Source organism: Sus scrofa, chromosome 17 (genome assembly GCF_054392235.1).
Source record: "Sus scrofa isolate SSC_HxYL_T2T_F1_AM1 chromosome 17, Sscrofa_HxYL_maternal_Yorkshire_Landrace_v2.0, whole genome shotgun sequence".
Classification (NCBI taxonomy): domain Eukaryota; kingdom Metazoa; phylum Chordata; class Mammalia; order Artiodactyla; family Suidae; genus Sus; species Sus scrofa.
In genome coordinates this window covers 32,133,404-32,146,639 of record NC_139399.1, presented here as the reverse complement: position 1 = coordinate 32,146,639, position 13,236 = coordinate 32,133,404, and the positions used below count along the sequence as shown (strand labels likewise).

Genomic DNA, 13,236 nt, shown 5'->3' with positions numbered 1-13,236 from the left:
CACTGAAATTGTTAACTTTTCTGAGGTGATGTCCCTGCTAAGCATGGAGCTGATTATTTCAATTCAGATTTGACACTGGATCAAGTGTTCCTGTCACCCCATGACAAATTTGACGCTTCATAGGCGAGAATCCAGGATCTCTTACCTAAATGCCTTGGGAAAGAGCAAGAAACAAAAATCCACACGGTAGGTGGGAGTCATTCTCCACTGGAATATATATTCTTTAGATTGCTCTGGCATATGTGTTTGGTTGGGGGGAGTAGCAAAGCAACTTGTTTTATAGGCCTACAATCTGGTCTCTTCCCTGTGATGAAAATATCTCTTGTCCTCACACACTGCCTAGTCTGAAGCTCTCAGAAAGTGCTTATTCAGAGTGGGGCGCACCTGGCAAAGGCACTGGGGCAACATGAACCAGACTCACTGCCAACTTTATGCCACCCCAGTGATTCTGGGAAGTGATGCAGGGCAGGTTATGGTGCACCTGTCTTCCTGAGATCATATGTTACCATGAACCCTTGTGACTGACAGGTGTCTCTCAAACTGAAAGTGTTTAAATGAAATCTGATGAATGGATAAAGATGTGGTATCTATCTATCTATCTATCTATCTATCTATCTATCTATCTATCTATACACAATGGAATACTACTCAGCCATCAAAAAGAAAGAAATAATACCATTTGCAGCAACATGGATGGACCCAGAGATGATCATACTAAGTGAAGTAAGTCAAACACAAATCTCATGCAATATCATTTATATGTGGAATCTAAAAAAAGATACAACTGAACTTATTTACAACACAGTAGATTCACAACACAGAACAAACATGGTTACCAAAGGGGAAAGTAAGTGGGAGGGATAAATTAGGAGTTTGGATTAACATATATACACACGACTGTATTTAAAATATATAAACAACAAAGTTTAACTGTATAGCACAGGGAATGATACTCAATATCTTAAAATAACTTATAGTGGAAAAGAATCTTAAAAGGAATATAAATACATGTATATGTGCAGGTATTTATAACTGAATCACTTTGATATACACCTGCAACTAACACATTGTGATTCAACTATACATCAATAAAAAAGTTTTCCAAGGAAGCAAGCAGACACATGACAGAAGACCCAAAATTTAAAAAAGAAGAAGAAATATGGCTGTTCTTTCTAAAGAGATTTGAGATTTCATGGTGAAAAGCAGCCCCAACCCCACCAACACTAAGCCTATTTTCTCTTGTGGAACATGAATCACCGGGTGCATGGAGGGCGCAGTGACAGGAACTCCTGGGTGTCCTGGTGTCACATTGGCCAGGTGCCAGCCCTCGAGCCGTGGCCCCAGAAGCAGACTGGGCTGGGAGGGCATGGCAGCCACCACCAGTCATCTCAGGAAAGCGCAGCTCCCACTGGAGCCTCCAGGTTGATCTTTTCTCTTACAATGACTCTGCTCAGAGGAGATGTTTGCCACTCCCACTCCACTGGCTCAGCTCCTCAATCCATGAAAAGGCCGTCAGGAGTCATCACGTACATCTGTAAATGCCGACAATCAATGCCACTGAGCCCTCGGTAGTGACCTTTCAGACACAGAGATGATTTCAGCAAGGTCCATGAAAGATAATGCTCAGCAGTTCTATTGTGACGCACAGAACTTCCAATAATGTCTTAATGATCCCCTCTCGCAAAAAGAGGAGAAAAAGCTCTGGTTCAACAGGCTCCAGTGGCAGCTCTGGGAACTAAAGAAAGCTGGGAGGCCAGCATGGTTCACCAGAAGGTTGCTGACTGCTTGTTCTTACTCACTTTGTGAAGGGTCACATCCTGTGACTCCAGCTCCACTGGAAGGGAGAGGGAAAGAGCGCTGGGGTTTACAGACTAAGGGTTCCTGCCTCAGCTCTGTGCTCTGATTCTGCCTCACAGTATCCTCTCTTGGCCTTGAGTTCTCCATCTGTGCAGTGGGATAATCATCCTCTTTGGTGGATCTCACTCAGAGATTCAGGAGCAGGTGGTTTTTGTTTGTTGTTTTTCACATTATATCCCCAGAACTTATTTGTCTTATAACTGGAAGTTTGTACTTTTGGCCATGTTCATCCATTTCACCCACTCCTCATCCCCCACCCCGACAACCACTCATCTGTTTTATCTATGAGTTTGATTTTTTTTGGGGGGGGGATTCCACATACATGAGATCATACAATATTTGTCTTTCCCTGATTTATTTCATTTCACCTAACACCCTCGAGATCCATCTGTGTTGTTGCAAATGGCAGGATTTCCTTTTTTATGACTGAATTATATTCTATATGGTATACATATATATGTTTATATGTACACATATATACACCACATTTTCTTTCTCCATACAGCCATCAATGGACACAAGTTGTGTCCATGTCATGGCCATTGTGAATAATGGTGCAATGAATATGGGCGTGCAGATAGGAGGGGATTTTCAAACCAGAAACAGGCTTTTGGTTTTTATCTCAAAAGCAACATACATGTGTTTTTAAAAACATCTGTCAGAGATTAGTTAAAATAAGAAACTAAAAATAACTTGAAATTCCATCACCAGTTTTTTTCATGCAGACATACTCATTTGTTTATTTCTTACTTTCTAAAATGAGATCATATTTCACATACTGTTGGGTAACTTATTTTTTCCTTAAAACTATGTGAACACAGACTTCCAAATCATTAAATATTTCTTCTTATTAACTTTATTTATTCATTTTTATTTCTTTATATTTTTTCTACTGCACAGCATGGTGACCCAGTTACACATACATGTATACATTCTTTTTTCTCCCATTACAAGTTCCATCATAAGTGACTAGACAGAGTTCCCAGTACTGCACAGCAGGATCCCATTGCTAATCCATCCCGAAGGCAACATTCTGCATTTATTTACCCCAAGCTCCCAGTCCATCCCACTCCCTCTCCTTCTCCCTTGGCAACCACAAGTCTATTCTCCAAGTCCATGATTTTCTTTTCTGTGGGAAGGGTCCTTTGTGCCATATATTAGATTCCAGATATAAGTGATATCATATGGTATTTATTTTTATTTTTAATTTTTTTGTCTTTTGTCTTTTTAGGGCCACACCTGCCACATGTGGAGGCTCCCAGGCTAGGGGTCTAATTTGCAGCTGTTCCTGCCGGCCTACACCAGAGCCACAGAAATGCCAGATCCGAGCCTTGTCTGTGACCTACACCACAACTCATAACAACGCCGGATCCTTAACCAGTGAGCAAGGCCAGGGATCAAACACACAACCTCATGGTTCCTAGTTGGATCCGTTTCTGCTGTGCCACAATGGGAACTCCATCTTCCTATTAACTTTAAATGACTGTGTCCTGTATTAGTAGCATAATCTATCCAACTGGTTCCCTAGTGTTTGACATCCACGTGGTTCTCTCTCTCTCTCTTTTCTGCATTTTATCTCCTTTCTTCCTTGATTCTTTCTTTTCTTTCTCTTTCTTTCTTTCTTTCTTTCTTTCTTTCTTTCTTTCTTTCTTTCTTTCTTTCTTTCTTTCTTTCTTTCTTTCTTTCCTCCCTCCCTCTCTCTCTTTCTCCTTTCTTTCTTTCTCTTCCTCCCTCTCTCTCTTTTTTCTCTTTCTTTCTTTCTTTCCTCCCTCCCTCTCTCTCTTTCTCCTTTCTTTCTTTCTCTTCCTCCCTCTCTCTCTTTTTTCTCTTTCTTTCTTTCTCTTTTTCCTCCCTCCCTCTCTCTTTCATCCTTTTTTTTGCCCTTTTCCCTTCTTTCTTTCTTCTTTTTCGACTTTCTGTTCTTCCTTGTCTTTTTTTTCTCTCCCTCCCCTCCTGTCCATTGAGCCCCTACCCACCCTCCTCGATGCTTCCCCCACCCCACTGCTCTGCAGCCTCAAGGAGCAGGTGCAGTGGAAGCAAGGAGCAGCCACATGACCACATGACAGGCTTGATTCACCACATCATTTTTCAGAATTTTGAATCCAGACCAAAAGGATGCAGAGAAAGACAAAAGGACTAGAGTGCCTTCATTCTAGACATGATGTTACCAAGCAGTTCATGCTAGTAAGATTGCTTGGATCTGCTCCCTCTCATTTCAGCCCTAGTTCCTCAGCACACCCTCCCCTAAGCTCCTTAATCCTGTGGGATCTTGTAAAGCCCTTTGATGAATTTCCTTCTTGCCTGAGGTATCCATGGTGCATTTCTGTTGCTTGTTATCAAAAGAGATCTCTAGCAAATGCAATCAGGAAACATCTGTAGATTTTATGGTACTAATCTGACTTCTTAACATTTTAAATTACCCAAATGAATGGCCTACAGACATTAAAATTAAAGTCCATAATTTTATTTATATTGAGTTTTAGTTTTTTTTTTCTCCTTTATGAATGCTTATTTCCTCTGGAAGTAGGAGACTTTTGTAGTGTTTTTAGTCTGCCAAGTAAGTTGATATTTGTTTAATTTGCCAACAAATCTATTAATGCCTTGGCTAGAACCTGTTGGGAATGAGTTTTGGCCTAGACTCACTTTTTATGGGCTATTTCTGAACCTCAGAAAAGAAAGATTTACTGTCATTTTTATGGAAACACTGGCACAACCATATCTATGATAACGCAGATGGCACAGTTGTAAAATATGTATGTATGTGAACATAAAAAGCAGCAAAATTAGGTAAAAAGATGTTTAGATCGCCTATGAGAGAAGAATTTTGCCTGGGGATGGTTTCTGTTTATCCATATGGCCTAACACAGCAAGTGACAGGATAACATTTCTTTCTAGTCCTTTGTCTGAGTTTCTTTAAGAATCCACAGCTGACCTTCCTCAGGGTGTGCATGCACAGCAGTCTCTTATTATTTTCAGTCAAGGAACTTATGGGAGGGAAACGCTATTGTGTGGTGGCCTTTGGGGACCCACCAAGGATCAGCCCATGGCTTTAAGCTCAGAACCAAGGGTAAAGCAGTGATGCTCATATTATATGCTCCCTAACTTCTTGTCTTGCTCTGATGGGTGGTAAAAGTGATACCCTCGCCTGCAGAAAAGACCTCAGCCACTACACAGCAGTGTTGGAGAATCAGACTTATTTGGGCTTCAGAACGTGGTAAGACTTAGTCTTGAATCCAGTTCAGCCTCGTTGACTTGACTTTGAATAACTGATTCACCCTAGTATTGAACATTCTCTTCAAATATTCAGCTTCTTCACCTGTAAACTCTTTCTTTTTTTAAAAAAAAATTACTGGAGTAGGGTTGACTTTCAATGTTGTATTAGTTTCAGGTGTGCAGGGAGGTGAATAAGTTATACATATACATATATCCATTCTTTTTTCCCATATAGGTTATTACAGAATATTGAGTAGATTTCCCTGTGCTATACTGTAGGTCCTTGTTACTTATCTACTTTATATACAGTAGTGTGTATAAATTAATCCTATCCTCATACTTTATCCCCACTGTGAGAATTTATGAGATAGTGAATGCCCAGTATATAGTAAGCACTCTTTAAGGGTGACCATTATTATTTGTTGATATTTGTATTGGCCAGTAAGATATTTTGGGATGTAAGAACTCTATAAGCCTCAAGTAATAGGTATATGGAAAGACTACATATGGGAATTAGAAAAAACAAGAATTCCAACCATATTAGTAATAAAGAAAGTGTGAAGGGCTCAACAAGCAGAGCCAGGGGACGCACAGCAGTTCTGAGCCTTGCAGAACATGGGATTGAATCATCCCTGAAATTCCACTTTGTCCACTTTGACTAGGAAAGAAGTGATGCTGTGCCAGCTTCTGGCTTGTCTTAGCTTGATTGACAGCTTCCTCTTTCCACTCCTTGGAATGCTCCATCCTGGGAGATTCCCTTTTGGAATCCAGCTACCATAGTGTGAAGCTTCCCAAGCCACATGGAGGTATTCAATCCACAGCCTCAGCTGAGTTGCAGCGTCAACTGCCAGTCACATGAATGCATCAACTTGAATGTTCCAGCTCAGATGAATCTTCAGATGATGCAGCCCCAGCGGACATCTGACTGAACTGCCTGGGTCACGAGGGATGGAAACACTGCTCCTCTAAGTACAGTCGAGCTGAAGAACTCTAAGGGACAATTATTCGTGATTTCTTCTTCTTTTTTTTTGGTGTTTTGTCATCTTAGGGCCATACCCTTGGCATATGGAGGGTCCCAGGCTAGGGGGTCAAATCAGAGCTACAGCTGCTGGCCTATGCCAGAGCCACAGCAACACCAGATCCGAGCCACGTCTGTGACCTACACCACAGCTCACGGCAAAACTGGATCCTTAACCCACTGAGAGAGGCCGGGGATCAAACCCAAAACCTCATGGTTCCTAGTCAGATTCGTTTCCACTGTGCCATGATGGGAACTCCCCATTTGTGGTTTTGAGGTTCTGAATTTTGGGGTGGTTCATTGGGCAACAAGAGAGCAACTAGAAGAGCACAATCATGGATCATCACTGAGTGGACGTCCATGATGAGCTGAGTGGATGTCAACTTTCACTCTCTTGTGGTGGCCAGGGACCCCTCCTGCTTGCCGCCCCCTTGGGGGGACTGGGGGAGAGGGTTTGCTCGGTCTGCACTCCATACCTCGGGAACATTATTGTGCATGGAACAGCTGCTCTGAAAGACTATTGCCCAGAAGATGTTTGGTTTTCATAAGCCAAAGATGTACCGAAGCATAAAGGGCTGCTGTATTTGCAGAGCCAAATCCTCTAGTTCTTTATTCACTGACAGTAAACACTCTGAAAAGGACTTCCAGAGTTGTTTTGGGTTACATAAGACTTGTTCAGGAGACATCTGTATTGTCTGTGTCCTGCTTGTGAAAAGATGGAAGAAGTTGCCAGCAGGATCAAGACAAAAAACAAACAAAAAACTGGAATTGCGTGGTAGATGCAAGGGCAGGACCTAGTCTAAAGAAAACACTGAAACTAAGGAGAGTGAAAACCCTGTCTGGAAACAGCATAAAAAGCAACCAGATCAGTAAACTACAAAAGGAATTTAAACATCACAATACTGATGCTCATGGTACCACCTCAAGTGCCTCTTCAGCTCCATCTTCTTGTTGGAGTAACCAGTCAGATGATGGCTCAGATACAGAGGTGGCTTCTGGCTTTAGATCTCACCTATTGGAAACACAGAAAATACATTGTGTCATTATCTATAAAGGCTGTTTTGAGGAAGTCCTCCACACACATCTAGTCAAGCCTTGCTGCAGCAATAAGAAAGCAGCAGCTGGGAGTTCCCTGTTGTGGCTCAGTGGTAATGAACCCGACTAGGATTCATGAGGATGAGAGCTTGATCTGTAGCCTCTATCAGTGGGTTAAGGATCCGGCTTTCCGTGAGCTGTGGTGTAGGTCACAGAATTGGCTCGGATCTGGTGTTGCTGTGGCTATGGTGTAGGCTGGCAGCTGTAGCTCCTATTCGACTCCTAGCCTTGGAACTTCCATATGCTGTGGGTGCTGCCCTAAAAAGACAAAAAAAAAAAACCAGAAAGCAGCTGCTGAGAAGCTGGAGGGGCAGGGCCCAGAGCCTCTGCCCATCTCTGCTCAGGAGTGGTGACTGAGGTTTACGTAGAAGGGGAACAAAAAAACGATTTGAATTTTGGAATACAAAGCAAAAAAACGACCTCCTATTTTTAACTTGGATACCTGCTATTCTGCCAAAAGATGATTTCTAGAATAGTTTTGAGTGTTATTTTTTTCTCCAGTTCCACAAACTTTGAAGCCAGTGTCTAGCTTACTACAAGAAAAAAAGAAAAAAAAAAAAAAGGAGTGTACATAATATTGAGGATTCTGAGTATTTCATAGGAAAGCTGAATGCTGCTGTAACATGCTCTTTAATTTTTTCTTTTTAGGGCCACACCCTCGGCATAAGAAGTTCCCAGGCTAGGGATCCAATCAGAACTACAGCGGTTGGCCTATACCACTGCCACAGAAACATGGGCTCTTAGCCTCATCTGTAACATACACCACAGCTCATGGCAACACCGGATCCTTAACCCACTGAGCAGGGCCAAGGATCAAACCTGCATTCTCATGGATCCTAGTTGGGTTCACTACCACTGAGCAACAAAGGGAACCCCAGGGTTTGGGTTTTTGGTTTTTTTGTTTGTTTTTTCATTCTCTAGTAAGGTAAAATTGTGGTAAAATAAAAGAGGTGTGTATTAATGCTGAGTGGTTGATTTTCGTTGGGTTTCTTTTGGTCAGACTTTCTCAACATTGAAGTGTTAGCTGATACATACTAAACATGGAGTTTTTTAATTCTAAAATTTTCATCAAAAGCCTCTTACTTGAACCTGAACCAGAGTGCTATTTATTGCCTCTTATCTAAAAGTTCAGGAAAAACACATCACCAGTTCAGATGTTTTGTAATGAGGGAGGGTCATTTGCCTACCTTGTAATAGCATGACTCAGTGCTTATTTTTAAAACTGGATTTTAAAGATTGGATAGTATTAAAAACTGCAAGAAGTAAGCCACTTCTTAGTCTAAACTTAAAGTTTTATATTTCTTCCTTTTCAGAAAAAAACTATAAGCCACCATATGCACAGGCTACACAGTGAGTTGGGTTAGCTCTTCCACAGACTCTGAGCTCTATTACAAGAATCACAGCCATTCTCATCCTCCTCCTGAGCTATTTTTGAAAAATTTTTTTTGTACATTATTGTGCAGTATTGGTGGTAGAACATACTGTCACATGGATCCTCGCTACCTCTGTATTTATTTACTAGCCCTCAACCACAATCTTCTTTTCCCCTTCCACCTCTCTTCGTACTGTATGTAGTCATGTACTTTGTATTAATATATTAGAAATCTACAAATCTGTTTTGTACTTTTTATACTGTTGGAAACATCATCAAAACTTTTATAAGGGTATGAATAAATTTAGTCATTAGAAAATTTAAAAAATACATTGTTTTTATTGAAGGATAATTAATTTACAATGTGTTAGTTTTAAGTGTACAGCAAAGTGATTCATATATATGAGTATATAATGAGTATGTGTGTGTGTATATATACACACACACACACACACACACATATATATATAGTATTTTTCAGATTCTTTTCCCTTATAGGTTATTAAAAAGTATTGGGTATAGTTCCCTGAGCTGTATAGTAGGTCCTTCTTGGTTATCTATCTTATGTATAGTAGCGTGTATATGTTAATCCCAAACTCCTAATTTATCTCCTCCTTCCTCTGTTATCCCCTTGGGTATCCATAAGTTTGTTTTCTAAGTGTGTGTGTCTATTTCTGTCTTGTAAATAAGCTCATTTCTATAATTTTTTTAGATTTTACATATAAATGATATCATATGATATTTGTCTTTGTCTGACTTACTTCACTCAGTATGATAATCTTTAAGTCCACCTATGTTGCCGCCAATGCCATTATTTCATTCTTTTTATGGCTAAGATTCCATTATGTATATGTACCACATATTCTTTATTCATTCACCCCTTGATAGACATTTAGAGACATTTAGATGGCTTCCATGTCTTGGCTGTTGTGAATAGTGCTGCAATGGAAGCTGGGGTGAATGTATCTTTTTTTTTTTTTTTTTAGGGCCACACCCGTGGCATTTGGAGGTTCCCAGGCTAGGAGCCCAGTTGGAGCTGTAGCCACCAGCCTACACCACAGCCACTACTTGGGATCCGAGCCGTGTCTGTGACCTACACCACAGCTCATCGCAACACCGGGTCCTTAATCCACTGAGTGAGGCTAGGGATCAAATCCACATCCTCATGAATGCTAGTCAGGTTCACTAATCGCTGAGCCATGATGGGAACTCCATCTTTTTAAGTGAAAGTTTTTTCTGGATAGAGGTCCAGGAGTGGGATTGCTGGATCATATGGTAGTTCTATATTTAGTTTTAAGGGGACCCTCCATTCTGTTTCCCATAGTGGTTGTACCAATTTACAGCCCCACCAACTATGTGTGTGGGGGGGTCCCTTTTCTCCACCCCCTCTCCAGTAATTGTTATTTGTAGACTTTAATGGTGGCCATTCTGATTGGTTTTGGGTGATACATCTGTGCCTTTCTTTCTCTTCCTTCATCTCTTCCACTTCCTGTTTCCTAGTCTTTCCCAGGTTTGTAACTGGTCCTCTCCTAACTGGATTCCTCTCTTGGGCTTCCCTGCATGGCAGCTCTTGCTCTTTGGTTCAGCACCATCATGGAGATTCCCCTCCCTCATTCTCTGTGATCTGTATGGAACTGTCAATCAAGACCCTGTCCCTGGGAGTTCCCATCTTGGCTCAGCGGGTTAAGAACCCAACTAGAATCCAAGAGGATGTGAGTTCGATCCCTGGCCTCACTCAGTGGGTTAAGGATTCTGCATTGCTGCGAGCTGTGGTATAGGTTGCAGACATGCCTTGGATCAGGCATTGCTGTGGCTGTGGTGTAGGCTGGCAGCTGCAGCTCCGATTTGACCCCTACCCTGGGGAACTTCCACATGCTGCAGGTGTGGCACTTATGAAAAAAAAAAAAAAAAGATGCCTTACATCAAGCCCTCCACCAAAGGTAGGTCATGTGATAAAAAACAGGCTAGACTCTTTTTCCTGGGAATATGAGTCTTCAGTGGAGGTATGGACAGAAAAGAGTGAGTATTGAGTACAAGCACATGAAGCAATGACCTATTTCTTCTTGCTGCCTCTGTCCATCTGGGGAGCGGCCCCCTTTGAGGGCTGCTTGTTTAATTCCCAACTCTCCCTCCCCTGGAAACTATTCTTTCAAGAGGGAATTTTAAATGTGAATCAACCAGAATTATTTTCCATTGTCTGGAATGAATTATTTCCCTCCTCTCCCCTCTTTTATTTTATTTTTTTCTCTCATCACTCTCCTCCCCACTTAGTTTTCTTTCCTTTGATTTCCATGCTTTCTTCTCATTGTCTCTTTTCAGACACACACACACACACATAAGCATTTTCTCTCCAGTGTTCCCTCTGCCATTTCTTCCCCCATCAGGGTCTACTCCTTTTCTTTTTATAATTAAATTGTTTTTCAATTGCAATCTTCTGGGCCTTGCTTATGCCCAATCAATTCCACATGGCCCTCGTACCCCGGCTGGTGGGTGGCGGGATTATGGTGAAGCTGTATATCTCTGCCATGCTGCCATGCTGTGAATTTGCCAAGCTGGAGTTGGGCCTTTATAGCTCCCTCCCAGGATGCCCACAGCTCTTGCAGAAAACAATGGCCTTTTCTTTACACATTTCCCAGCTCTCCCAGAACCAAATCTCTCCTGCAGGGTTTGGGATGGTGTTTGTACAAGCCCAGTATTAATTTGACATGTCTTTGGTGCTGCTTTTGTGGGGGGACGGCTTTTAGAAATCTGGCAGGAGGAGTCACATCATGAAAAATATCACGGTCCAGCACTGAAATAACTTTGGAGTGGAAAATACAAGGTCTGGGCTCCAGGCTCAGGCTGTGTGGCAACAGCATCCACACTTTTTTTTTGGCTTTTTAGGTCCACACCCCTGGCATATGGAAGTTCCCGGGCTAGGGTTCAAACAGCTTGTGGCAATACCTGATCCTTAACCACTGAGTGAGGCCAGGGATCGAATCCGTATCCTCACGGGTACTAGTCAGGTTCTTAACCCACTGAGTCACAAAGGGAAACCTTTTTTTTTTTTTTTTCTTTTTTAGCACCCATACTCTTTTTTAATTTAATGATTTTTATTTCTTTCCATTATACCTAGTTTACAATGTTCTGTCAGTTTTCTACTATACAGCAAGGTGACCCAGTCACACATATACATTCCTTTTGCTCATATTATCATGATCCGTTATAAGTGACTAGATATAGTTCCCAGTACTATATCTCATTGCCCATCCATTCCAAAGGCAGTAGTTTGCATCTATTACCCCCAAATTCCCAGTCCATCCCACTCCCTCCCCCCCCCGGCAACCACAAGTCTGTTCTCCATGTCCGTGATTTTCTTTTCTGTGGAAAGATTCATTTGCGCAATATGTTAGATTCCAGATATAAGTGGTATCATATGGTATTTGTCTTTCTCTTTCTGACTTAGTATGAGAGTCTCTAGTTGCATCCATGTTGCTGCAAATGGCATTATTTTGTTCTTTTTTTATGGCTGAGTAGTATTCCTTTGTGTACATTTACTTCATCTTCTTATATCCAATCATCTATCGATGGACACTTAGGTTGTTTCCATGTCTTGGCATCTTGGATATTATGAATAGTGTTGCAGTGAACATAGAAGTGCATGTGTCTTTTTCGAGGAAAGTTTTGTCTGGATATATGCCCAAGAGTGAGGTTGCTGGGTCATATGGTAGTTCTATGTATAGTTTTCTAAGGTATCTCCATACTGTTTTCCATAGTGGTTGTATCAACTTACATTCCCACCAACAATACAGGAAGGTTCCCTTTTCTCCACATCCTCTCCAGAATTTGTTATTTGTGGACTTATTAATGATGGCCATTCTGACTGGTGTGAGGTGGTAGGTACCTCATGGTAATTTTGATTTGTACTTCTCTAGTAATCAGTGATGTTGAGTTTTTCATGTGCTTGTTGGCCATCTGTATATCTTTGGAGAAACATCTATTCAGGTCTTTTGCCCATTTTTCAATTGGGTTGTTGGTTTTTTTCCTGTTGAGTTGTGTAAATTGCTTGTATATTTTAGAGATTAAGCCCATGTCAAGTACATTGTTTGAAACTATTTTCTCCCATTATGTAAGTTGTCTTTTTGTTTTCTGTTTGGTTTCCTTTGCTGTGCAAAAGTTTGTCAGTTTGATTAGGTCCCATTGGTTTATTTTTGCCCATATTTCTGTTGCTTTGGGAGACTGATCTGAGAAAACATTTGTAAGGTTGATATCAGAGAATATTTTGCCTATGTTTTCTTCTAGGAGTTTTATGGTGTCTTGTCTTACATTTAAGTCTTTCAGCCCTTTTGAGTTTATTTTTGTGCATGGTGTGAGGGTATGTTCCTGTTTCATTGATTTACATGTGGCTGTCCAGTTTTCCCAGCAACACTTGCTGAAAAGACCATCTTTATCCCATTTTATGTTCTTGCCTCCTTTGTTGAAGATTAATTGATTGTAGGGGTCTGGGTTTATTTTTGGGTTCTGTATTCTGTTCCATTGGTTTGTATGTCTCTTTTGGTACCATTACCACCCTGTTTTGATGACTGTGGTTTTGTAATTTTGCCTGAAGTCTGGGAGAGTTATGCCTCCTGCATGGTTTTTGTTCCTCAGAATTGCTTTCGCAACCCTGGGTCTTTTATGGTTCCATATAAATTTTTGGATT

At 41.2% G+C, this 13,236-nt stretch overlaps 2 protein-coding genes across 2 annotated transcripts in view; both read left to right on the top strand.

The window, feature by feature from the left end:
- LOC102160165 (uncharacterized) overlaps positions 1-13,236 on the top strand; it is a 73,082-nt gene that overhangs the window by 36,244 nt on the left and 23,602 nt on the right. The window lies entirely within an intron of this gene.
- Positions 6,499-7,633, top strand: LOC100623116 (SIN3-HDAC complex-associated factor). Its single transcript, XM_013991573.3, is given in 3 exon segments — positions 6,499-6,844; positions 6,846-7,215; positions 7,475-7,633. Coding segments are annotated over 3 exon segments (657 nt in total). The 5' UTR covers positions 6,499-6,619; the 3' UTR covers positions 7,537-7,633.